Source organism: Musa acuminata, chromosome BXJ2-11 (genome assembly GCF_036884655.1).
Source record: "Musa acuminata AAA Group cultivar baxijiao chromosome BXJ2-11, Cavendish_Baxijiao_AAA, whole genome shotgun sequence".
Taxonomy (NCBI): Eukaryota; Viridiplantae; Streptophyta; class Magnoliopsida; order Zingiberales; family Musaceae; genus Musa; species Musa acuminata.
Window position 1 is genome coordinate 5,677,380 of NC_088348.1, and position 27,132 is coordinate 5,704,511.

The following is a 27,132-nucleotide window of genomic DNA, read 5'->3' on the forward strand; positions in this document are numbered from 1 at the left end:
GAGGAGAAATTGTTAAGATCCTAACTTTGAATAATATTTTATTGAGTTTGTCTAATTAGTCGGATAAGAGTTTATTTGAGATTTATTTATTTATTTATTAGGAGTCCAAGTTATGATAGAATCCGGAGTGAAACTCTATAAATATGGATGTATTTGTTTCTTTTCATCTATCTATGAAATATTAGTCTAGCTTTTGACAAACCGCATGAGGCCGATTCCTCCGAAGTAAACATCCCTTTCTTTTTCTACTTCTATGATAAAACCCTATAACCTTATCAAAAAAGAATGATCAATCAAATGACTTAGCTATGTGATGAGGTAACTCCCACTACGATGTAACAAATATAAAACATTAATTGAATGATTGCGTAGAAACAAGCATTTCAAACCAACTAGCCCTTTCACCAAATACCACCTAATTGGAGAAGCCATGCTTGGTTATTACGAAAACAATTATGTTCATCATGAACATGAAACCCAAATGTCATCCTTGTCAATCTGTCTACACTAGTAATTCGGTTCTTCTGAAGTAAAGTGTTATGTGGAGTCGTGAATAAAATAATGAATTCGGATTGACATGCACATGTTACCTGGAAAGGCCGTGTCCTCTTTCATCAAAGTAGGCGAACAAACTGTAGAAATATGAGAGCAGCAGTATTCTTTCCTGCTGTGCGTAGCAGAAACAGTTCCTGTATTCTGTAAATCACCAGACCATAACAACAACAATAACAAACGAAATCACGAGCACTTTGAGCTTACAAAGAAGATAATATTAGTTTCTTTTTATTACCTTTCTCTACTTCCTGGTAGAGAGACAATGGTTCGTTATAAACCATCTTTATATGTACACAGTTTTTTTTTTTTGTTGGGGGGTAAGAGGGGGGTGGGCACCTACTGCAAACATAGACATTAAACCAATTCTGAAGTCCCACCAAATGGAGTATGACCAAGTCTCCACATAAAAACATGCATTCACCCAAATACTTATAATGACAATCTCCAAATGGTCTGCAAATGCCACCATCGTGTCCGATTTTTCATGTGATGTGTTAACCTATAGTTCAAGTACTTGCAAGCATGTCATCCAACTAGCAGTATTTAAATCAACTCTATAAACAAAACCTCTTGCTTGCTAGTCAGGCCCAGTTCACTCAGAGATAGTTCACTTTCTCCTTCAGTAAAGGCACGGCGAGGATATGGCCTCACCTGTCAGATTTAAAGTAGTGTAGTGAGAGGCAATAATGCTGATACTGAACTCAAGGCGAATAAAGAAAGATCCATGTATACATGAAATCACATGATGCATACATAATAACCAGATAAAAATAGCTTCTGATAGATAACAAAACATATCCATTTTTCAGCATTATGGATTCATTGCAATGGAATAAAATTTTCAAGGCTACATAGAGCAGACATTGTTGTCATTAAAAATCGGATCAATATGTTACTGTAAGTGCAATAGTTGAATATTGAAAATCAAGCCTCATATATCAGAGCTGTAAAGGCCAAAGTAGTACTGCAACTGTAAGACGAGAAACAGCCATCTAGGAAAAAAAATATCAAGATTTTAGGGCTCGATAACCCCAGCCTCACTTCCAAAAAAATCAAGTTTGATTGTGCAGGTACAGGTTATCATATCAGAAACAATGGAGAGGAAATAGTGGCGTGCTATTCATCTATTCAGACAAGTAAATAGTCTGCCGCTTTCTAATTTCCAAATCTCGCTTCTCCAAGTCCACTTTTACCGACAAATCAGAATAAAGGCTCGGGTTGGTGTCTAATTTTGTATTTACTATTCATACAAGTAAATAGTCTGCCACACCTGATTTCCATATCCAACCCCACCCCCAACCCTGCTTCTTCTTTTTAGTTTCCATATCTTGGTACTTACTATTCATACAAGTAAATAGTCTGCTCCCTTAGGAAACTTGAACCTTCTTGTGTCATGTTAATGTCTTCACTCGTACTTTGAGAATCCTCACCGTCCAATCTCATCTTTCAAATTCCTCACTTCAAAATCCACCACCTTTTCAATCAAAGAACATTCAAAGTTTCTTTCTAAATTTAGTTATTGTTCAAGATGTTTCTAATATTTCACAATCTACAGTTCCAATGAGTAAAGGACAGTATGCTATTCCGTCAACTCATCTGGACAATTATTATGAATATGCCTTGGAGTTTGTATGCAGACAAATAGATGCAAAATTAGATAAAATGTAAAGTTCTAACTTCTAACTACAGTTCAACAACCAACAACCATCCTTCTCTATGATGCTTTTGTCATGCAGCATTAAAGCATCAACTTCTATTTAATAGAGATCAAAGTCAAAAATCAACATTCAGATGGTAGAGAACTAATTGTATTCTTCGCAGCCAAATGGTCAGGAGATAAACATCAACTACTCAAACACTATCTTATCCAGAATGCACCATGAAAAACAAACACGTATACAAAAAAATGCCCCAAAATTATTCCATTAGGCCTGAGAAGAACATGAGTACAGCCGACTGTCAAAAAGTAAATCACCTCCAGAACTATGAACCTGGAGGTATGAACCCAGGTATGCATCTTGGTTAACTCACCTGTCCAAGGAAAGTGCTGGCTCTAGCACAAGTTACAACACACATGAAACAGAATTAATGAACAAGATCCTTAGAGGCTTCATTTGAATGAAGCAAAAAAACCAGTCGATTATTCAGTGTGCTCTTTGTATCTGCCTTAGGATTAACTTACATCATCAAAGACGTATGAAGTACCAGCATAGACCTAACTTTAACAGACATACAAGAATATTCTCCAAAATCATTTCTTATGTCCTCTTCCTTAAGTTTCTACTTCTGTTTTTCATTAGTCAGTCTTTCAAACAAAAACCAAAAAATATCATGACACACTTAAGTGTTGATAATTAAACACTAAACTATCATAAGTGTCAACTTAGAAAAACACTTCAGTCCCATTTCATTCTTGACCTAGATATAACAATAGAATTCCTATAATAACTAGACCGAACCATAAAAAGCAAGGGATCATTTTGGTGACAAGAAATTTGGCAGTTTTGATCAAGGTTCTCAATTTCAGTTCGTACCGATGTATCGAGCCCTGCTTGGTACAATACGTACCGAGGCATACCGACGATATGCCAAGGCATACCGACAGTACGCTCAAAAATTCTGAAAAACCTCCAAAAATACCTGGAGGTAACGGTACAAACATACCGAGGCATACCAACCGGTATGCCTTGGTAACGATCGAAATCTGAAACCAAACTGATCGATACACCTCGGTACTAGTCGATATGCCTCGATAATGGTCGAATTTCGGTATAGACCCCGTATTGCCCAGTACGAGGTCAAAACACTGGTACCGCCTGATAGAGGGTAGTCCGTGTACCGATATCCTCTCGAACCGATATGTGCCGCCCGTACCGGGTGGTAGACATTGAAATTGAGACCCCTGGTTTTGATCAACGAATACAATCTTGGATACCATAGCCGTACTGGTTCAGCTTGTGGTTTTGACCAAGGAATGCAATTTTGGGAATCACAAACATGGTTGTCCATGGTCCCCATATGGGTTGGTCCATGTCGGTGTACCGACATATTATGTCTGCATACATCGTGACACCATTTTGCTAGAAGAAGACAAGGTGACAATGGGTTTGGAGTCACTCATAAGCCTCTAAAAGGCCCCGTTATTGGCTTTCAAATACAAAACAAAAGAATCATCTGTCGCTTAAAGGAAAAACTGACTAGACAAGTCTTGTAAGTGATGAGACAAAGAGAGAGAGAGAAGCAAGGAAGGAAAAAACAGGGAAAATAAAAATAAATAAATAATTGCCAGCTGAAAAAAAATAGAAATATGATAATAGTACCAGGCGGTATGCAGAGAAAAAAAGCGAGGGGAGTAACAAAAGAAAAAGGAGGGGGAAAGAGAGGAGAGACCATTGAAAAAAGGAAACAAATGAAAAAAGATAGCTGTCAACTACCAAGCAGTATTATTCATTAAATCCAGACGTACAACACATTGGTTTCGACTCTATTGACATAGGTTTTCATCACATGAAATCATTTGATTATACATCCACATTATTTTCTTGTTCCGTGTAATAAACCACTTGCTTCCAGTTACATGGGCCAAGCAGATATAGATTCACATAGTCCTAAAATGTTCTTTAATTAGAAAACTTCACATTTATACATGCCTTTCAGCATTAATGCCCATGACAGCAGTTATAAAATTTTCATTTTAATTGAATATTCCACCCACTTTATACTAATACATACATTGTGCTAAACATGCAGAATTTCATCTGTTAAGAAACTTCTAGCATTTAAGTCCAATTCATTTTGAGAAAGTAGAAGGATCCTATATCCATATACATATGACAGCACATCAGTCACATGTAAATAAGAGTTGCATAATACCATGGCACCTAAGATTCTACATTGCACTTATGCGAGTTCCAAATAGATTGATTTACCCAAAACAAGACCAAACATGCCAATCAAAGATTGAGAACATATAGAGTACTTAAAACCTGAAAGGCACTGCATTTATAAATAGACCAACAAATCAAAAGATCAAAAGGAAGTATTACCAATCTGTAGGAGGCAGGCTTAACCACCTTTCCAATGTCAATGTAATAAAAAAGAAACTGCAACAAATGGCAGCAGTGTGACTAACAAAGTAACAAAAAAAACATATAAATAAACAAATGTTGCTAGAAAATTGCCAAATGCATGATCAATCCAAATGGTCAACCTGAAGCTTGTCAGATTTCAAAAAGCGACGTCCACGCCGACTACCATTAGGCATTCGCACAAGAAGGGTCACAGCATTTTCATCATCTGAAGAAGGCTCTTGTGGCAAGGATGCTTGTTTTGCAGCAAGCATCCTCTCAAGTTCCTGCAAGAACCATGTCAAGCCAACCAGTAAACAAAAAAGTATTGTCCTAAGAAGGGTATGTTCTATGTTAGTTATAACTTATAACTATACATTCAGGATTCAGCACACCTAAAGGACAGACTACTAGACTACTCATAGGTTAATACAGCAAGAGGATAAATGCCAAATTGTCAATCAACTTTCAATCTGAAAAAAAAAAAAATAGACACCGGATTCCAGAAAACAAAAGACACCCAGATAAATATTGAAATTTTGCAACTCATTGGCTATGAATCACAGTATCTGTTTCCAGATACATAAACATATGCACCACTCTCAACTAATCTTACAAGTTATTATTAATAATGGCTTTCTAGTGTTCCTGATCATATAACTCCTCCCTCATACATATGGCTTGGAAAAGTTGTGTACAAAGCAAGGATTGCAATACCGTACTGTACTTACTGCTTGGTACGGGTGGTACATATCGGTCCACCAATAGACTGGCACGCGGTCTGCCCGCTACCGGGCGGTATCAAGCATTTGGACCCGTATCGGGCGATACAGGGTTGTACTGAGCGGTAACTGTCGAAATTAACCATTACCAAATGGTAACAGTGTTCCAACGATCAATTTGAATGTTGGAGGCCTCCTCAAGGGTTTTTAAATCCTTTTCTTCTCCCTATTTCAATCTATTTCACTTTCAAACTCTCTCAAACTCATTTTTCTCATATTCTCTCTCTTATTCTCACATTTTCTCTCCTAAACTCAAATTTAGGAGATTAATTTAGGAGGATTAAAAAGAAAAACTTTTTAACAAGAGGTATGTATTCTCTTTCTAGATTTTTATTGATTCATGATATAATTAAGCCTATTATGATAATCGGTCATACTTCTCCGAGCAATAGTATGATAGGAGCAGCAGATCAGTTGCGAAAGTCAAAATTCTGACATTCACCAATATATACCTCAGGAGCCACCTCAGACACATATGATTTATGACGATCAACCTATAACTGTCACCACATTGATGCACCAGTGACATACGGTATATCAATACACTATATCATGTGATTAATTTCATGATTGGGTCCGACAAACATATCATATTAATATACAGATACATAGGATCGAAGACCTCGATCCATCACTTGTGAATGCTCGTCGTTCATTTTGGTGATAGAATCAGGCATATCTACACATGTTATTACTTAATTCATTTAAATCTTAAAGTTTAAGTTGTATACAAAATAATCTAATAATTCAAATAAGTTTTTTGTAGATAATTCAACATTAACATAAGGACGATTCGAAACAGATCGAAATTGCGAACCTTGCATAAGGCTATTCCTCAAAGCCCGAAAAAGATATGTGATACTATTATTACCTAATTTACATTAGTTTTGTTAAAACTATACTAAATGTATATTTATGTCTAACTTAAAAATCCTATTCTAACTTTTTTTTCTATTTTTCAAGTATTTTCGGAAGGTTTTATGCCTATTTTAGGCGTACCACTCAATATGTCGTACCATACCGTACCGAGCAAATCTCGATACACCGGTACAGTATGAGATTAAGAACATTGATACAAAGATGTTATAAATAGGATCATGTAACTACCACTCTATAGTTTAATTGAATAGCCTAAAATAATACAACAAAAGGGGAGCAAATTAAGCATATATAAATAATTTAATCAATATATAAATAAATGGAAATCACATTGTGAAGCACATGGAATATTGACATTTATTATTAATCCAATAAAAATGCAAGACCCTTTATACATATATGGGTAAATTAAAAAAACCTAGGACTATGAGGGTGCATACAGTACCTACAGAACAAATACAAAATATAGAACAAACAATTCAGTTTGTCCTTGCTATAACTATATCCAGATTTAGAGGCCATATGATATTCAAATTTTTTGAGCCTACAGATCTATCATAACAATGAGGCACTAAATAATTCAGACAGGAGAGTCATCTCCCTCAATGGAAGTTCCCTGAATAAAAATTCTAGATCCTTTCCCGTTACCATTATCAGCAATGAATTACCTCTTCCTCAAGCTGTTTCCTATGGTTTTCCTCCTCTTCGTGTTTCTGCTTTTGAAGAGCAGCTTCCCTAGCAGCAGCCTCTTCTAAACGACGATGTTCAGCCTCCTGCTGGGCCTTCAATTCTTTTTCTCTATCGGCTTGCAGTGCCGCAAGATACTCATCGTCCTGCAATTCATGAACATTTAACATAATTTGACTGGATGGCAATCAGCTAATAATAACAAGACATATAAAACCTGTTGCTCTCTCAACAAGCGCTGTGCGGTAAGTGTAGGGGATGGCGGACGAGGTATTTGACGGTGTGGGTATCCAAAACGATAAGCTGTTTGATCAGGAACATTGCCAAACATTGCAGCCTCAAGCATGAGAGCTTCGTCATGCTCTTCAGAAGACATACCACCCCACTAATCCACAAAAAAATGTTTCAAATTACTACTTCCTCAATTCAATTCATTCATGAATAGAATAATAAGTATCTTCCATAACTTGTATACCTCATCTCTCTCAAACGCATCTCCATTATGCTGAGGATGTCTATCAATAATATCATGCTGTGAGGGACTAGAAGCACTATAGCTCACTAGTCCAGCATCTGCTGATTCTGTGTCTACAGGAGCTACATGGTTGGAATGGTGTCTCACTAGAGGGTGCTCCTCTACATCTTCAGTTTCTTCTGAGACAAATGGATTTTTTTCATCTGAATTCACTTGACTTGAAGTTCCAGTTTCAGCTAAAGCAAATCCAGGCCTCCAGTAAGAAAAAGGCACATTTTAGTAACAAGAGCAATCATATAAGCATTTCACAAGTAATTATTTTAAGAATGAAGATATGTAATGAAATAGAACCAGAATAGCCTTGTAGTGACCAAAATATTCCAGAACAGATTGCATATGTGCAACACCATGAAACATCCAGGAAATGTGGATTTCTATACATATAGGTATCGAATAGTGTCCTAATGGACCATTTTGACAAGTACTGTTGCACATCGATGTGGAATGCTACATGCAATTATTGATACAACTTACAATCTTTACAGAAACAAATGGAATGAGGAAGACAAACTTAATGTCACCAAAATAAAAATAAAAAAACAGCAATACTGCATGGGTTTGGTGGAATCATCAAGGTCAGATATGAAATGATACTACATTGAATAGGAAGCCATAGCTCGGACCATCAAACATACCTGTAGACTGTGCCTTGCAGCAACCATACAAGTCATGTGACAAAAAAATACATGCGCACACTCATACCCAGTACCAAATCTAGCATCAAGGTGAGGACAGCCAAATTTGAGCATGCACAAGGTATCAATAATATGTTTGTCACTCAATCCGGTCACAAGTTGGTTCAAAATGAATCCTTGATATACAACTAAATAAAAAAAGGGGGGAAACAGTGAATACGAAACTAATTCCAAAAGCTCTCCATAATTTTTTAATAAAAACCTGTGAACAAACTCATGTACCAGCTATTGATAAAATGTCCACTGAACCATATAAAGACAACAATTAAATGCTGAGTATTTGAAAAAAATACTATTAATAGTTGCATTTGCTCAGAAAAATGCAGCATCATAAATTTCAGGAATATTTGATGGAATATCAAGTTTTTCTTTTCCTAGATAACAATCAGTTAGCATATCTATCAAAGGTAATTCTTAGCCACTAAAAAAAGAAAGGGTGGGGCGACGGTTTTCTTAGATCATAGATTGTGCAAGTTAGTGGACTTCAACGTAAAACCTTATTAGTTTAAAACAAATATTTATAGAAAGTCTAAATAATAAAACAAGTAGCCCACCAATCCAAGTGGTCCACTAGCCCAAGAACTTATGAAGCTAACTTAGTCACATATTTAAGGGTTAAGGTCCATTTTAGCCCCTGTGGTTTTAGCCATGGACCTCTTAAGCTCTTATGATTTACTAGTATCTAAAATAACCCCTATATTTTCAAAAACGTAGTATATAAGCCCCTTCCGTCAAGTCTGAGTTAACAGACGTTAGAGTCTACTTATGTGACATGCTAACTCATAATAAATCATTAATATAACAACACGTGTAATTTAAGTTCTAAAAAAAATAAAACTAAGACCTTCATCAATAATGACAGGAGGCATCGTCGTGGAAGCGGCCACTAGCAGCAACACTGAGTCGCTGCTACCTAGCAAAACATCGTACGCACACAGCCTCTCTCGCGCTGACGACGAGCTCAAGAGCTTCCGGCCCTGTCTCAGGTGGATGTGCATCGACCAGTCCGATGCTGAGCATGCAGTAGTCTCCTGGTCCCTCTTCTTCCTTCTAGGCATTTTCATCTCCATTGTCTCCCTCTTCGTCCTCTCCTACGCCGCTACCCGTCGTGCCTACGACATGGTGGTCTAGCTCTCCCTCACCTCCGCCTTCGGCTTCTCCTACCCCTGCCTGTCCAACTTCGTCCGCCGCTTCCTCTTCCTCGACAAGCTGGTCGAGGAGAGCGAACGGATGCGAGAGGGCTACATAGACCAGCTAAATTGCACCTTCCTCCTGCTCTTCGTCTTCTTGATGTTGTGCTTCGCAGGGGAGGTGGCTTACAAGGTATGGTGGTACTCGTCGGGATCGGAGCAGGTATCATTCGCGATGGCAAGCAGTGATGTGGTGGCAAGCGCCCTGGAGTTAGCGAGCTGGATCTACCCATACCTTCTAAGCCACCTCCGCTGCGAAGAGGCAGAGGTAAGAGAGACCGGAGGCAGAGGTGAGAGAGAGCTAGACCACCACATCGTTAGGTATGGCGGGTGAGAGCATAGGAGAGGGTGAAGTGGCAGACGGTGGAGACAAAGACGCCCAAGAGGAGGAAGAGGGACCAAGAGACCACTACGTGCCTAGCGTCGGACTGGTCGACACACATCCAACTGAGGCAGGACCGGAAGCTCCTGAGCTTGTCGTCAGTGCGAGAGAGGCTACGTGCATATGACGCCTTGCTAGACAGTAGCAACTCGGTTCTACTACTAGTTATCGCTTCCACAACGATGCCTTCTCCGGCCATTGATGGAGGTCTCAGTTTTTTTTTAACTTAAATTACATGTGTCATTATATTAGTGGTTTATTATTAGCCAACTTGCCACGTAAGCAAACTCTAACGTTTGTTAACTCAAACTTGACGGGAGAGGCTTATATATTACGTTTTTAAAAATGTATGGGTTATTTTAGACACAAGTAAACCATAAGGTCTTAAGTGGTCCATGGCCAAAACCATAAAAGCTAAAATGGACCTTAACCCCATATTTAAATATTTAATCACGTTTGTCTCTATGAATAAGTTAGTATATACCAAGCCACATGTTAAAATCCACCAATTTCTCAGGTCCTTACAAGAAACCATTGGAGTATCACAATCTCCCTGGCCTAAAAGAATGATAAATTAGTCAAGGGACAAGATACAATCTAGATGCATCTCTATGATTCCCAATTTAAGCTATTCTGACGCACACAATTTATCATGATCCAAATAACTTACTAGCAATGTCATCTATGTCTAGCAAGCCTCACCAAAAAGAGCCCAAATGCTTCCACTCAAGCTATCATATAAAAGGCCAGCCCTTCATTTCCTAATGTGCAACTACACTAAAGGAATACCAAGGCTACACCTACACAAATCGATGATCCCATTTCATATATACCACTTAAATGGGACATTAGTTCTACCACGCTGACAATACCATCAGAATAAGTAGAAAAAACTATTTATGACATCTTTTATCAATCGTAAGGCCTTTGTCCATCAATCACTGAATTTCATTAGCAACCAATCTTTGAACTCAATCTAAGAGACCAAGTTGACACATTTTCTTTTCATTTACAGACTGATCAATAAGTGGATATGCAATCCCATGCCATGACCGCATGAGAACTCAACCCTAAACGTAAAGATGCTGAAAATGTGGGCATCACATAGAGAGAGAAGCTGAAGCCTAAACACGGGCAACCATCCCTCAAGCTCTATCAGTCTTTCTCACCCGTCCTCATGGCGCCATCATGCTTTATTTGGCACAACATAGTAATCCACAACTATTAGAGAATATACCTTGTTGGCATAAGGACAATTTAAAATATACCATGAACACCATTTGATAAGAGACATTATATATAGTAAAATTTTTGTAATTGATTTCCTATGGCATAGTATGAAAATTCACATTAATCCAACAACAAAATTATTTAAAGAACAATGTAACACTTAGTGAATATTTCTGCCACATGATGCATGTCAATCATAAACTTGGAAGTATGATGCATAAAATCAATCCCATCAACAAACAAAAAAATTAATGTACCATGTAATATATATATATATATATATATATATATATATATATATATATATATATATATAATTGAATCGTTAGCAAGGAATATGAAGTAAATGGATCTGGCCCAACCTTTGAATTTGTTTTTTATTCAATTTTCAGGAATAAGAATCAATAATATGAAGCACATTGTTTGGCAAAGACAAGAAACTACTGTCATATAGATAAGCGGATATCTAAGAAAGAAGTGATGTTAATGGTGATCAACACTTGGTTAGAAAAATGATAGTTTTAATGCATAGAAGAAAAGCTGCCTCTTTCTGAACAAAAACTAACATTTGTATCATATCATGATCATTAGGTACTGAATATATATATATATATATATATATATATATAATTGAATCGTTAGCAAGGAATATGAAGTAAATGGATCTGGCCCAACCTTTGAATTTGTTTTTTATTCAATTTTCAGGAATAAGAATCAATAATATGAAGCACATTGTTTGGCAAAGACAAGAAACTACTGTCATATAGATAAGCGGATATCTAAGAAAGAAGTGATGTTAATGGTGATCAACACTTGGTTAGAAAAATGATAGTTTTAATGCATAGAAGAAAAGCTGCCTCTTTCTGAACAAAAACTAACATTTGTATCATATCATGATCATTAGGTACTGAAGTTCTCAGAAAGCATTTTCTGTTAACAACAATTCTTTTGTCTCAAATATTACTTAATCACATTAAAGCGTCAAGCATATATTATATCCTTTAAACCACAAGATTGCTAGTTGCCAATATATCAGCACAACTTGCTTCTTTGAAAAGAGCAGATATTCATACAAAGGGTAAGTTGCCAGATGTAAACTAGACAAAACAGCATCGTCAATTTATTTACATCCAGACATCTAATCCTCAATCAGGTATTTAAAGAAACAGAATGTTTTTCATAGGTAGTGAATAAGGGCAAATAATACAATATCATAGCAAATCCAACAGTTACAACATGGTAAAGTAGTTCCAGATCCTGTTTCTTGCTTTATAGACCTCTGTAAGATGTCAATATAAAAGATCAGACATCACCTTACCATTAGCTGTTATTGTTTGGTACTCAAAAGCATAATACACAATCTCAACTACAATATAACTGTTTACTAATTATATAGCAAATGTGCAGAAGCTAACTGAATAGACCAAGATATAATGGGCCCTAACCATATGGCTTGAAAAGCTTCAGCCTAACATTCCTAATAATAAGCCCAAATCTTATATACTTGTTGACCCATCAACAGCACTAAATGTGTGAATATTAAGCATCAGAAGAAGGTCCAGAAAAATGATCATTCATGCATCATTACATCTATTGATTTCCCAAAACTAGTAGGATAAAAGTATAAAGTTGATATTTGCTTATTTGCAACCTGAGTGATCAGGATTTGCAGACTGACCCTCCGTAGACACCGCAATGGCAAAACCTCCTGAATTAGACCATCTAACAGAAATGCCCAACAAGCAGGTGTTGCACTCAAGGTATTAGAAAACATGATTTTGTTCACACATAGCAGTTTGTAAAAAGTTGGGAACCAAATCGGATCAATTGGTTTGACAAATATGGATCAAAGAACTAGATTGAGGGGAAAAATATATAAACCACTAAAACCCATAAAGATAAAGTTAAAAGTCATAAAAATTATATGAACCCTTTTACCTTTTATCAAGGAGGTTTTTCCAAAAAAAGTATAAAAATTGTTGAACGATAACTAATTCTATTTATTCTTTTATTGGTCTAATGAGAACTCATTTTCCTGTTTAACAGTTCTACAATACACTTAACTAGCTCATTATAAAACTTTGAAAACTGATGCAAGTTGTGTTACTCAATTAATTGCCCCTTGATCTATTTAGTTTTCTCCATCTGTGAGGCATCCAAGATGTTTGCGTGACAAGATGTCAATTATGATGGAAGAGACAAAAGAAGAGATCAGCAAAGAGCTTTGATAAAGGGAAAATGGAGAGGATGCTCCAAGACATCACAGTAGATGCAAGGGTTAACTCGCTCTCTCTCTCTCTCTCTCTCTCTCTCTCTCTCTCTCTCTCTCTCTCTCTCTCTCTAAAGTCCACTGTCCTTCTCAGTTCTTGGATTTCTTTTTTACCAGATCAGAAGAATGTTGATCTTTTTGAAATGTCCAGTCCACATCTTCTGATCTTGTAATGTAACAACAACTCAGCATGGGTATGGCAAAATATAAGATCACACAAACAAGAAACTTCAACGAAATGAAGCAGTGGTGTTCATTCAATACAAACTTTCTTCCTGAAAATAATAGGATTGAGCAAAGGATCTAAAAAAAACAGTGAAACTAACTCCTGATATCAAAGTAGAATAAAAGATCCACACCTTCCATTGAGTGAAGAAACTTGTCCTGCACTTTCCACTTCCACAAAAGATGGACTCTCTCCAATATATACACCCTGTTTATGTAGTGCTCTTTCTTGTTCTGCGGTCTACATTGGAAGAACATCAAAACAGTGCAAAAATAACCACTTAAAATTATAGTAGGCATACATAACAGATACCTTCAAGGACAATGAAACTGCTAGTGCAAGATCGGTAGCACCTGGTGCATGCGACTTCTGGTGACCATGCATGTCCTACAATGACATAAGGGTGAATATAGTTATTAAGAAGGATTGGTTTTAAACTTAAAGCTGAAAGGATCATCAAACTGTTTATTTACAGATTGCACAGTTTCTCGCTTAGAAGCTTCAATAGCAGCTCTGACCATTTCCTCCTCTATATCATTGTTATAATCAGACATATCGACCAATGGAGAAACGGTTGGTCCAGGATGTGGACCAAAAGAGTTATCACTGGATGCCTTCGCACCATGATCAGCATGAGCAGATTGGATGTCCTCATCATCTTCGTCATCAATTATGACAGTGTCATGAATCTCTGGACAATGTGCAGTTTCATTTCCAGAGACATTCTCAATTCTAGGTCCTATGCCAGAAGCTCCAGGTTCTCCATCGTCATCCTTGACTTCAATGGGCACTTCCCTTACCTCCCTTGGGTGTGAAACACGTGGTCCATGTGAAGGAAAACCAGAAGCAGCTCCACCATCAGAAAGATCCCCGAAAGGGCCAAATTTAGAATCAAGTAAAGAAAACGGGTTCACATCTTGAGCAGCAGATGATAATGGAATCACGGGCCTTAGAGGTTCGTTGTCAAGAGTGTCATCTATGTTCATAAAATCTTCATGAGGGGCAGATCTCTGATTTGCACTGGATATTAAGTCAGTGATTAGAAGGAATAACAGAATGAAAAACTTAAGCAAGTTTGACATCTTGGAAAATGTAGATCACATACTTAACCCTATCTACTTCACTAAAGTGAGCGTTAATAGCTTCATTCAGATCCCCACCATGTTCCTGAAATATCATTAATGAAAAGAAAATGATTATGCGAGGAAATTTCCAGTAGAAAATTGCAAAATTGTAAATTTATCAAAATAGTTTGTTCAAAGAAAAACAAAGCACCACAGGCAAACACATATAGTGGGGCAATTATGATCATAACAAAAACAACGATAGTATTGAAGAGGCAATAAACTTGGACATCCATTAAGAATGTCATGCACTTACTTTATCACTTATCAGGACCATATGTCACATACCTTGTGCTATCAACAAAAGATGCCAAAGATCAACTTACAGGTTTAAAATGACACTCTAAGACCTAACATGTTTTAGAAGTGAACATATCATGGTTTTCAGACCTTTATATATTGCAATAGGGCAAGATGATGACCTTGCGCAAGGTCCCATCACACTCATCGGGAACAAAATAATGTGCTATATAAGAATTTTGTTATAATAAATGATCCATTAAATCCAATGGAAAAATAATAAGTACTTCTGATGCAGCAAAAGGCTAACATGCGTATGACTGCATATCCTCCGATGAGAAGTAACTATGACCTGATATGGTAATTTTTATAAATGACTAACTGAACTTCTGCATGAAGTGCCAAATAAATAAGCAGAATTAACTTTGATAATCATTAGACTAAAGTATTGAAAACAATGGTTCTAATTGCATATCATCAAGAGTGCTATGCAACTTCATATGTCCCCATATTGATAAGACTGGAGATACAGGATTAGAAACATATTTGAGACCTACTAAAGAAATGAACTCATTAAAGAAGCCATCTCATCATATATCCATAACACATTCCCATTACGGGCACTTACTCTAGAAACACATCTCGTCACCACAAATGATGGTCCGTGATTGAATTTAAAGAAAACAACAACATAACCTAAACCATCAGATCACTCGAATAACAGCAACTGAACCACAATCTCGGATCACAATTCACCTAAAAGCAAAAGAAAGAGGTAAAAAAGAAACTAATTCTGAATCTCATCCAGATAGGGGATCGTACCTCGAGCTTCTGCAGAGCGACGGCCTCGGGGGCGCCGGTGATGCTCACGAAGGTCTCGATCGCGTCCCGCGAAGGCCTCGCCATTTCTCACTCTTCGCCTGGGGCTTTCTCTCCCGCTACGATGCAATCGAGAGAGGAAGGACCAGGTGAAAGCGATCTGAAACCGAGGAGGGGAAGTGATTGAAGCGGTGAGCGGAAAGTAGAGAGACGTGGGAGGGCCTCTCCAAGGACTGGCCAGAGATGAAACGCTGGTAGAGAGCGAGGGCGATACGAAGGTTTCTTGATTAGAGGGAGATGGAGAGATGCCGTGCTAAAGTGTGTTTCCGATGTGGCCCCGAGAAAAGGGGGCGTGAGAACCGGAGACCGGATCCGTCCGATGGGCATCAAGATTCGTGTAACAAGGGGTCGTCACCGGACGTCGTGGGAAAGAGCGTTGTTGGTGGGGCCACGAGAAAAGGGCCGTGGACCCGTCCGATGGGCATCGATATTCGTGCAACAGGTGGCGGTCGTCGCGGGTCGTGCAAAACAGCGTAACTGGTGCGACCACGATGTAAGGGCCTTGAACCCCGTCCGATGGGCATCAATAGTCGTGCAACGGGGGTGGTCGGTGGATGCCGTGGGAAGGCCTTGAGGACCAGCGACGGGGCCCGTGTGATGGGCGTCAATATTCGCGCCAGAGCGGTGGTCGGCGGATACCGTGGAAAGGGTGTGGGCCGCCCAGATAAAAGCGCCGTGAGGGCCAACGGATGGACCCGTCCGATGGCCATCAATATTCGTGCAACACGTGATGGCCAGCGGTGCTTGGTGTGGTGGGCACGTAAACGGGAGCAAGGCAAGTCAGTGATGTACGAAACAGCACCGCCACCGGATAAACGCGTGCCGCGTGCATCCAGCAATCCGCCACGGGACTGTTCAAGAGAGAAATATCCATACAGAAAATAAAAATTAAAATTTTCGGATAAATCACTCCTAAATAATAAAATTTCCAAATCAAAAAATCATTTTATCTTATAATTCACTTCTCGCTAATAAATTATGAACTTTACCATTCGTTCACTCTTCCACTAAAGTCTAAACATTCTTATGGTTATCGGAAAGTTTGATATATGTGTCAAGTTAAAGATGCATTACATGTGTCGGATTATGTTAGGATGGATATGCATTTTTGAATTTTAGAAATTACTATTTTTATAGTACAAAAAATCCAAGCGTGGAAAGACTTCTACGTAGAGAAAATAAATCTAAAAATAAGTATTTGATTATTCTATAAAGAATGGTTTTCTACTTATATGACTTTAATCTAATGTCTTCGACTTTGACATGAAATTTCCTAAAAAAAAGTGATCTTCGGAAAATATAATGGTCAAGCTAATAAATTGCTACTTATATGACAGATGGAGTCGATTCTTATCAAATAAGAGAGCCCTTAACTTTTCTTTATTATATAATTGACCAATCACAAAAAAAAAAAAAGATTCTTTGTGATATATAGAAGTCAATTTTTCTTTTCAGAAAAATCTATCTTAAATAAAAGAAAGAAAATATTATAGTTCATGACATGCAATTTGAGGACCATTTTGGTATTATTGGAAATGTAGGGAACAATGTGGGAAATTTGGGACGGGGTGTTTTTCGAAAAAATAAAATGGGGTTTTTATGAATAATTCGCCATTATATATTAATGTACCAATTTTTTCCTTCCGTCCTGATTAATACCTTGCCTGTATTCATTGGGTCCACATGGAGCCTCTACTTCCTCCAATGACAAGACAGGTAGGCGAGTGGTCTAGATGACGTACTAAGGCATTGCCGCCTCCTTAAACCGTACCGTTACTTCATGGCTTTGAGGACCTTATACTCTGTAAGGTGTTTTGTTTTGTTTCAGCTTCGATGATTGGACAATATGGGTGGAGCCCAAAGGGGATCATAATCTACCCACTCATGAGGCAGGTAAACAGTTGAGTAACGAAAGGGAAGTAGTAGAATTGCCGTTTAGGAAATGAGAGGTGAAGTAGTCGAACTCAAAATCTACTTATTTGTCCGGAGATAAAAGGGAGAGAGGCGATAGCGGAGAAGAGGCGATGGCCGTCGCTGCTCCGCACGTTACTGCCCCCTTCCTCTCGCCTCCTCCCTCTTCCTCGTCCGCGTCCGCGGCATACGCTTCCACCTCCATCCTTCTCTCCCGCTCCAGGACCTCCGCTGCCCTTCGCCTCCGGCGAACTGGTCCCGCCGCCACCCGATTCCGATGCGCCGCCGGGCAGACCGGATTCTTCACCCGGTTAGGTCGCCTTATCAAGGAAAAGGCCAAGAGCGACGTGGAGAAGGTCTTCTCTGGATTTTCCAAAACCCGGGAGAATCTCGCCGTCGTGGATGAGCTCCTCCTCTACTGGAACCTTGCCGACACCGATCGAGTCCTCGATGAGCTAGAAGAGGTGGAATTCTTGATGCTCGCTCTAACCGAACAGTGGATATCTGTGGATTAGAGCTTAATTTCCTTCGAATTTTCTTGTAGGCGTTGCTGGTATCCGATTTTGGGCCCAGGATTTCTTTCAAGATCGTGGACTGCCTTCGAGAAGATATATTGGCGGGAAAGCTGAAGTCTGGGAGTGAGATAAAGGTGGTTGATTTCTTGTTATAATCTCTCTCTCTCTCTCTCTCTCTCTCTCTCTCTGGGCTTGGGTTTTGTTCCTTCATCGTTTCCATGTATTAATGCTTAAGGGCGCTACATAGGAGGCTTTGAAAAGGAGTGTGCTTCAGCTGTTGACAAGCAAGGGCAATAAGTCGGATCTCCAACTAGGATTTAGGTTCTGCATCTACATATTATTGTTCATGAATTCGTGCCTAATTGTCCATTGTTCTTATTGGGTTGAATTCAAGTTGCCGACGAATTTATCTTTCTTTGCTACCAGGAAACCTGCAGTGATTATGGTTGTTGGTGTTAATGGAGGTGGAAAGACAACCTCTCTAGGTAATCATCACAGAGATGCTTCTTCCATTTTTATCAATTCTTGTGCTAGAATGACTACATAAACTGGAAACAATTCTGGATAGCCTTTTTTTGTGGTTTGTGATAAGTTCACTAAATAATAAATATTGCATTTTTTATTCTTTAAGTAGGATTTCGTCATCATAATTAGTGACTGTAGGATGCTTTTAATGTAGATGCTAATTTTCTCTGGACACGAAGCTCTTGACTATCAGGATCTCCTTGTCATGGTTACCACTCTATGTGCTTGAAACTTGATGTATTTTGCACTCTAAATCAAATCTTAGACCAAAAGTTCTCAAATGAATTACCTAATGCTCACTGCATGTAGCTCCTATCCTACTGAAATATATTGTTTGATCATTCATTTGAAACCACAGAAAGAATATTTTGTAAGTCTCTCCCTTCCTGGACTTTTAAGACACTTACCACCTTCTGGTCCACTAATAACACAAATGCTTGTTGCAAATTTTTCTATTCATTTAAAGCATTAACTTTAGTGGCTTCAGAAAATTGTTTAAGTAGACATGAATTAGATTATGCATCCGGTACTATCTAAGAATGTGTTCAACTTTGTCATGGAGCTCTTGAGCTCCATGCATAGTAAGATCTTCATGGTATTTATCAGCAAAAGCTTGTTGCTGATGGATATCCAATGATGAATTAGCATATTTTACTCATACATGCATTCTTATAATTAAATTGGTTAATCTGAGAATGGATTAGCTAGTTAGTTGTAGTAATAGCTGATTACCAAGTCATTACACGCAGATCTATCCGATATAGGTACTCTGCCGATGATACCTTTGAACCATGGATAGAAAAGAAACGGGTATGTTGGGCTTCTCTGGTCGCACCAGAATTTTCATCTTCTCTACCCTTATGTTGCTCCCTCATTCTTTATCTTCTTCCTACTATCTCGTGTTTCTTTGATTCTCTTTCAGATCAGTTCCTATGAGGGCTGGAAACTGTTTGTTTATTTCTTCAAATATTAGTCACTAAATTCAATTACCATCATCCAAGAACTATGTGGAATCATAATTGTTCTAGCCACATTCCCTGAAACTCATGCCAAATTAAATTATTCTCCCTTAATTTAATGAAGATTCTCAGAGAGTTTTCTTGATCTTTTCTTAAGTACCCTTAAAGTATATATTTCTCTCTGTTTCTATCTCAGTCAGATAATGCACAAATGCAGACCTTTACAACAATCTAGTGATTCCTGCTGGAAGCTTATGTTTGCTTTTTTGTGTAATTTTGTGTTTTTGGATTTTGCATTTTTATTTTAATAACTTTTGATGGAAATTTGGCATTTTTGCTTTCAATAGTTCTATTGTTTTGCTATCAAGATGGGAAAAAAGGTTCCACATCCTTCTCGTTACCAGTAAAATTCAACTATATTAATCTAAAAGACATGTTATGTGGTTAGAGGTATCTACAAGACAGTGCTTTCTATTTAATTCCAAAAAAATGCAAATATTGGTAATCACAAATCTTTGAGTGTGATTTGCAGAAATTGGTGTTAGGTTCATTTTCTTGATACATGCATGCAGATATTGCTAACAATATAATCGTGCTTACTTGGTGAATCTTATAACAAATAGTTCTCTTTTCAGTTTGTAATTCTGACAAACATGATCTTTATATAATATAGATCCAGCTTCCACTTCTGCATCCACAAATGTATCAGCCAAATTATGAATTCAAGACCAATATTATATGTGTGTCTATCTTTTTATAGGTATCCTTGTTTCTGACTCATAGGAGTTCTCTATATTGGACCTTGTTAATTCTGGCAACCACTGCAAATTATAGCAAACTTGTCAAATTTCAGTGCTATTTTAACACTAGCATGCTAAGCTTTAATATGTTGCCTGTTAAATTTGTGATGAACTTTCTTTGCTCCTTTTCATTTCATTTGGTCATATAAACTTTTGAAGTTTATATTCCATTTTCAGTTAATTTCACTATGATTTCACAGGAAAACTTGCTTGCAGATTGAAAAATGAAGGGGTAAAGGTGAGGCTATATTCTAGTAATATGATTTATTTGATTCTTTGGACAATGATAATTAGTTTTCAAGTTCTTTCTGAATGAAAGTTAAGTTGCTTCATGTCACCATACTTTTCCCTCGTGGAAATGCACTCATTATTATGGCAACAACAAAGAAATATATTTATCAATACCTACATTGTCCTATGAATCAATTCTCACTGTCCGTTTCTTGTTGTTCCTAATCGATCATAGCATCTGTGGAGTCGATTAACTCTCTTTATTAGTACATTTAATGCTTTTTTCAGTGTGTCTCAACCATCTTAACAGCTTCTACATATCTTTTCACCATTAGGTGCTGCTTTTTCTTAACAGTCATCTCATTGTTTCATTATTGCTGTGGCACCACTGGCCAATCACAACACTGATATCTTGGTTACATTATTTTTTTACTTGTCCAACATGCATTTCTTTCCGCTTCGTCAATAAATGATGATTTTTAGTACATAACTAGATACTCAAATCTGCTTAATATATCATGTAAGTTCACCAAAATGTGTAAATAATTCATATTTAATGGTCCTGTGATGCAACCTATTTCAGTAAAGAGTCACTTTTCCCCATTGTCTTGCTCCCATTTTAATTTTTCACTTTAAAATTTTCTTAGAATTCATCTCTTTTTGGTCCACTTCCTTTCTCAGATATATTACTTTTTGTGGTTTTATTTTTGGCTGCATACCAGCCTTGCTAACACCTTGCAAATCACAGGGATTTCTGATGTTATTTAAATCCGTTATTACAATAATTAGAACCTAAATACTTCTTTTATGCTTCTAGATCCCTAGTCATTTGGAATAATATTATATGTTTTTTTTGGAGATTTAGATCCTTCATCTTCAAAACATTACATCTCAATTGGTTAGTGCTAGTTCCTATGCCCATTCCACTCTAATTTTTCATGTATCCTCTGCCTTGCCCAATTTTCATTAGAAATATGTGGCTCCACCATCTAATCTGGTTTTATACTTCTTGATATGAACCCTTTCATCTTCTTCTTCTATTCATCTACTTTCTTCTAAACCTACTATGGCATGACTCATAATAGATGAATTTGCATTTGATTTTGTTTTGCCTGCAATATGTATTAAGAGGGACAAGGGAAGAAAACAATTGTGCCATCTCATTACAGGTAATATGAAGGATCTGGACATCTCTAAACATGTGTACATTGGTAGGTATTATAACTATGTTCCCTTACTCTAATATTATTATCTGTTCATCGTCTGAGCATCAGAGAATCAGTATGCGTATTATCTTAGTCTGCCAAAATATTTCAGCTTGCCCTTTTGAAAGCTAGTTTTGCATACTAGTACCTTCTGTGAATATCACTTTTCTTATTGTTCACATATCACAATATTTGCATCAAAAAAGGGATTACTTTCTTTTTTTATTAATAGAGCAGAAACATTAACTAGATCATTTTTTGTTTAATTATTGGTTATATCCATTTGTTTCAGGTTTTATTGGCAGCAGGTGATACATTTAGAGCAGCAGCTAGTGAACAGCTGGAAGTATGGGCTGAGAGAACAGGTTCTGAAATAGTTGTGGCGGAGGGTGACAAAGTCAAGGCTGCATCAGGTATGAGTAGTAACTTCCAAACTTGGTATCTTATTTTACATGTTTATTTTCTGATCTTTTGCTGACAATAACAAATATAGGTGATTGTTTGCTACTTTAAATTTGCTTTTTGGACAGTCCTTTCACAGGCTGTGAGAAAAGGAAAAGAGCAAGGCTATGATGTTGTCCTTTGTGATACATCTGGGCGTAAGTATATTATTTTTTTCTTAACATATCGTATTAATTCCAGTTTTTTCTGTCTGACACTATGAAAGTGTATCAGGTCTGCACACAAACTACAGCCTGATGGAAGAGTTGGTTGCCTGCAAGAAAGCTGTTGCCAAAGTCATTCCAAGTGCACCTAATGTATAACCACAGTTCATGACTTTTCTGCTTTTCATCTTGATATTGCAACTTTTTCTTGTGGTCGATCTTAATGCATAGACAAGTTATGTTTCTCTGCAAAGGCATAACATTTTCTGACACAGCTTCTTATTTGATGCCTTTAGGAGTGCAATTTTCTTGTTCTTTCAAAGAATTTATTGCAGACCTTAATTTGTTCCCACTGTTTTAGCCCACTCTTCTTTAAGAATGTGTGTTGTTCATGTTCTCTTGATAAATTGATTGATGACTAAATAAGCTACATAGAGTATTTAAAATTTTGAAAGGCTAAGAGATGTAAAAGCCTAGTGATCTGAGAATAAGTATGTAGCTTATGACAGTTCAAGGATAGGTTGGACAAAGAGAATGCTAAAATGAATAAGTTCATTAGATAGGTTGAGAAACACGGAGATAAAAGCTGGACAGATCGATCACACAAACATTCATGAATACACAAATATACATATATAAGTAGGGACCTTCCTGGACACTCAGGATGATAACCAGTTGCCTTAATAAAATGTTTTAGGATGTGCCAAGTAAATGCAGCAAAATATCATCCAGCTTTATATAATCGAGATCAATCTAGAATCATATACTTTTGCAATATATGGTGGATATATCAGTTACCTCCTCTCTAGGACTAGGTTTAACTCAGACCTTTCTGTGAGTTTGGATGTAAGAGCATGTGAACATCAGGATGGATCTATACTTCTCGACCCTTGAGAAAACACTTCATATCATACTCCGTACAATAGGAGTGGTTTCTCCAGCTTTACTAAATTTTCCTGTCGCTTTCTTGGTTTATCTTGTTCATAACATTCAACCTACCGTTACCCCATTTGAGATAATAAACGACTTAGTTACTAAACCAATGAACACATGAAATTTTAGAGGTCTTTTAATTGATTAATTATTCAAGATTTTCTTTTTCAAACTTTAACAGGAGATTTTGCTTGTTCTTGATGGAACAACAGGCTTGAATATGCTACCACAGGCGAGAGAATTTAATGAAGTAATTTTCTGATCCTGATACATGTCACTTTGTTGTACAAATATTTTTTCACTTCTATTGTTGTATAAATATCTTATCTAATTTCTGCATCATTCGAGATATTTTCATGACATTGTGATTGCACATGGATGATAATTCTGTTACATATGTAGCCATGTTAGCATATGTGGATTGTATTTCTTGTATCTCTCTTTTCATCTGTTAATAGCCAGAAAATTTTCCTGTAGGGTCTGTATTTCTTATATCTCCTTTTCCATCTGTCACTAATTTTTCTTCCATATTAGACCGGTGAGATTACAGATATTATATTATGCAACTGACGTTTCATTTTGTAAATGTATACTCTTTAGCACTGAATTCCAGGCATCAGGATATATGTTTTGGCATTTTAAACTACTACTTTGGCTATTAGGATGACCTGGGATCAGTATATCATTAAAAGAATGCTGACCATAATTGGCATTTAGGGTTTCAAATATATGGTCAGGCCAACACATACTTACTGATATCAGTTCGATCAAGGACCAGTAGCAGTCAATATTCATTTTTTTTTTTTTTTTGCAGTGATACCTGGTTGTACAAATGGTATGCCACCTAATATTTCTGTACTATACCAGTTCAACATGGTGTTGAAACTAATATTGGACCAGGATTTTGAATCTTGATTGGAATAATTCCAGTTGGTATTGGAAAAGAATAAAAGAACACTCAATCCACGATAAATATTTCAATTTTACTAAAGCCAAATGAGAAACATCATAGATTACATGAAGCCACATGTCATATGCATTTATATCATATGATCGTAAAGAGAAACGGTGAATTAAGCCATGGAGATCCAACTTTTGAGAATACCTGTGCTATCTAATTTAAGCTCAGTTATAACTTGGTTTTGTGGAAGATCCCTGACAAGTTCCAGCGAAAAACTCGTCAGTATCACCTTAACCAAGTTTTCCTTGTTTGGGAGGTTTTTCCTTTCCCTTGTAATTCGGGTGACTGCTTGAACTGCTTTAGTTTGCCCCTACTAAGTATATCCTGAAATCTTGCTGCTTTTTCTTGCTCTCCGGTGAATTCTTATTTCACACCATGAAATTCTATTTGGCATTTCCTTGTAAGCCTGTATATTAAAATTTGCAGATCATTTTATTTGTTTGACATATATCTCCATGGAATTTTTTAGTGAAAGCTCTTTCCTGCAATGCATACATAAGGCAGTACGAGCCCCCATAGTTTTGGCCATTTTTAATATTATATATATGAGTAATCTCTAGAAACTATTTGCCATAAAACATTCTTCTAAAAAAAATTACAGGTTGTTGGAATCACTGGATTAATTCTGACAAAGCTGGATGGCTCTGCTCGCGGTGGATGTGTGGTATGATTCCAGTTTCTTCAATTATCGGCTTGTATTAACTTCTTCACAAAGGCAATAGCTGTACTCAGAATTTGTTAACAAGGTCTTCGTTTAGTGATATAGCTGCTTGATATTGATTCTATTGCAGGTCAGCGTGGTAGATGAGCTCAGTATTCCTGTTAAATTTGTTGGTGTTGGTGAAGGAGTAGATGACCTCCAACCATTCAATGCCGAAGCCTTTGTGAATGCCATTTTCTCTTGATTAAGCAGGCTCAATCAAGCTTATGACGAAACCTTGTACGGTTGCTTAAGGATTGTGCAGAGTTTGGCTGTGCAGTCTTGGCTGTGCTTCACTGTCACTTCTCAGATGATTCAGTTTTGTGCAACTTCGACGGCTTGGAGAGCTGAAGACCTCCATATATCATATCTCAAAGGTTGTTCAAAGAAGCAGTCCATATCTGGACACTCTTTGGAAACTTTGTAATGAAATCATATATCTGTGCCAGAGACAGATTAGTGCTCTTTTATGTGATCTTGATGGAAACAAGACCTGCAGCGTTGTCAACTGTACTATCTTTTTTAGTTCATTCTCTGCTCTTAAGAGTTTTGACACAGTTAAATACTTCTGTTTCCTTTATTCTCTCCTTGGCATTCAATTATATTAATGATTAGAAATATCATTTGATTGCGCCTTTCGATTGGTGTATTAAAGATTGGGTTGATCGACAACTTAATATATGTAAGTTTTTCGGCTGAGTTGAAGTTCAATCTCGTTAGTCTGACTTAGATTTATTTTGTGGAAGACAAAAATATGAATAATCGATTGAGGAGAAATTTAGTTGGCTTATCAATAAAATAAATTTAATTAGTATAGAATAATTGATGGAGGAGTACTTTAGTTGACCTATCAATAAAATAATTTTAATTAGTTTAAAGATTCCTGTTGTCACATCAACCTCTACTTTAAAAAATCAGATCATTGAAGATTATATATCTTGATTAAATATCTTAAATATTCATATGTAAGTTTATCAAAAATATTATATATATATATATAATCTTGTTCGAATGAAAGATGATATCATATATTTAACTTGATGTGATTGTATTTTTTTATTCTTATATTCGAGGTTATAAAAATAAATTAAAATATTGTGATGCATCAATCATAAATGAATCAATAACTCAATGAGTGAGTGATATAAAACCATGCTTATGATTTCAATTCTATCGTCGTGCGACGTAATGCGCGAGACATTCGATCTTATGAGTTTTTATATTTTTTATATATATTTTGATAAAATTTATTTATTTTTATTTCTACTAATCTACGATAATAAAAAAATTCAATTATTAAATAAATTACCATCGAACAAGGCATCGCCTTTGTCACATAAAATACCGAAAGAAATGGATGTGCATGAAGCATACAATAATCCCATAAGAATTTGTACTAAGTGATATGACTTATTTTGGGTCCAAGACATGTCATACCCAGTGTCACATGCCAGGTCAGAATTTGTACCAAGTCGTTGCTTGGCATGTCTCGGGAATCCCGAGATAGCACCGCCCCCAAGACACGACAAGTTAGAATCCGTACCAAGGCACTATTTGGCACATCCACCACGCCAACCACATACGACTGACCCTCGAACAATAGTATAAAGACCTCTGGTCGGCATCCAACTTAGGGAGGAGAAAAAATAATTCTACAAACAACTGATTTACTCGTTGGAGGGGCCACAGTTGGTAATCACCCGACGAAGGTCTTTTTTGCATGTAGGCGGTCACCCCGAGCCACAAGCGCCTCAACCAAGAAATCGCCACCCAATGAGGGAGGTCGAGCTATCAGTTATCTCGGGAACGGAGAGACGCAACATGACGCTGACGGAGCTCATATCAACAAACGCTGACCAACACCCTGTCGCGAAGGCCCGACCTACCTAGGCATCCAGCTCAGCCAACAGAGAACTCCCGACATCGACCCGTAGACCTAGCCATGCTGACTCATCAGGGCATCTCTGTTCACCAACACTAACAATCACATATAACGAATCAAACACCGAGAGCATATGGTTTCACGTGATCTTAAGACCATTATCGA

At 37.2% G+C, this 27,132-nt stretch overlaps 2 protein-coding genes across 2 annotated transcripts; one reads left to right on the plus strand and one right to left on the minus strand.

The window, feature by feature from the left end:
* Positions 1–755: 755 nt before the first annotated feature.
* On the minus strand, positions 756–15,979 carry LOC135627846 (plant UBX domain-containing protein 8-like). The gene is made up of 11 exons (XM_065134224.1): positions 15,684–15,979; positions 14,603–14,664; positions 13,971–14,517; positions 13,810–13,884; positions 13,631–13,737; positions 7,446–7,698; positions 7,188–7,355; positions 6,952–7,116; positions 4,766–4,909; positions 4,602–4,658; positions 756–1,206 (listed from the first exon to the last, which is right to left on the minus strand). The coding sequence occupies exons 1-11, from the start codon at positions 15,765–15,767 to the stop codon at positions 1,099–1,101; spliced, it is 1,770 nt and encodes a 589-aa protein (XP_064990296.1). The 5' UTR covers positions 15,768–15,979; the 3' UTR covers positions 756–1,098.
* Positions 15,980–17,721: 1,742 nt separating this feature from the next.
* LOC103970602 (cell division protein FtsY homolog, chloroplastic) lies at positions 17,722–25,723 on the plus strand. The gene is made up of 11 exons (XM_009384440.3): positions 17,722–18,115; positions 18,196–18,300; positions 18,414–18,487; positions 18,593–18,651; positions 20,651–20,688; positions 22,179–22,299; positions 22,417–22,485; positions 22,562–22,644; positions 23,606–23,674; positions 24,987–25,049; positions 25,177–25,723. Exons 1-11 carry the CDS (start codon positions 17,765–17,767, stop codon positions 25,288–25,290), a joined length of 1,146 nt encoding a protein of 381 aa, XP_009382715.2. The 5' UTR covers positions 17,722–17,764; the 3' UTR covers positions 25,291–25,723.
* The last annotated feature ends 1,409 nt before the right edge of the window (positions 25,724–27,132 follow it).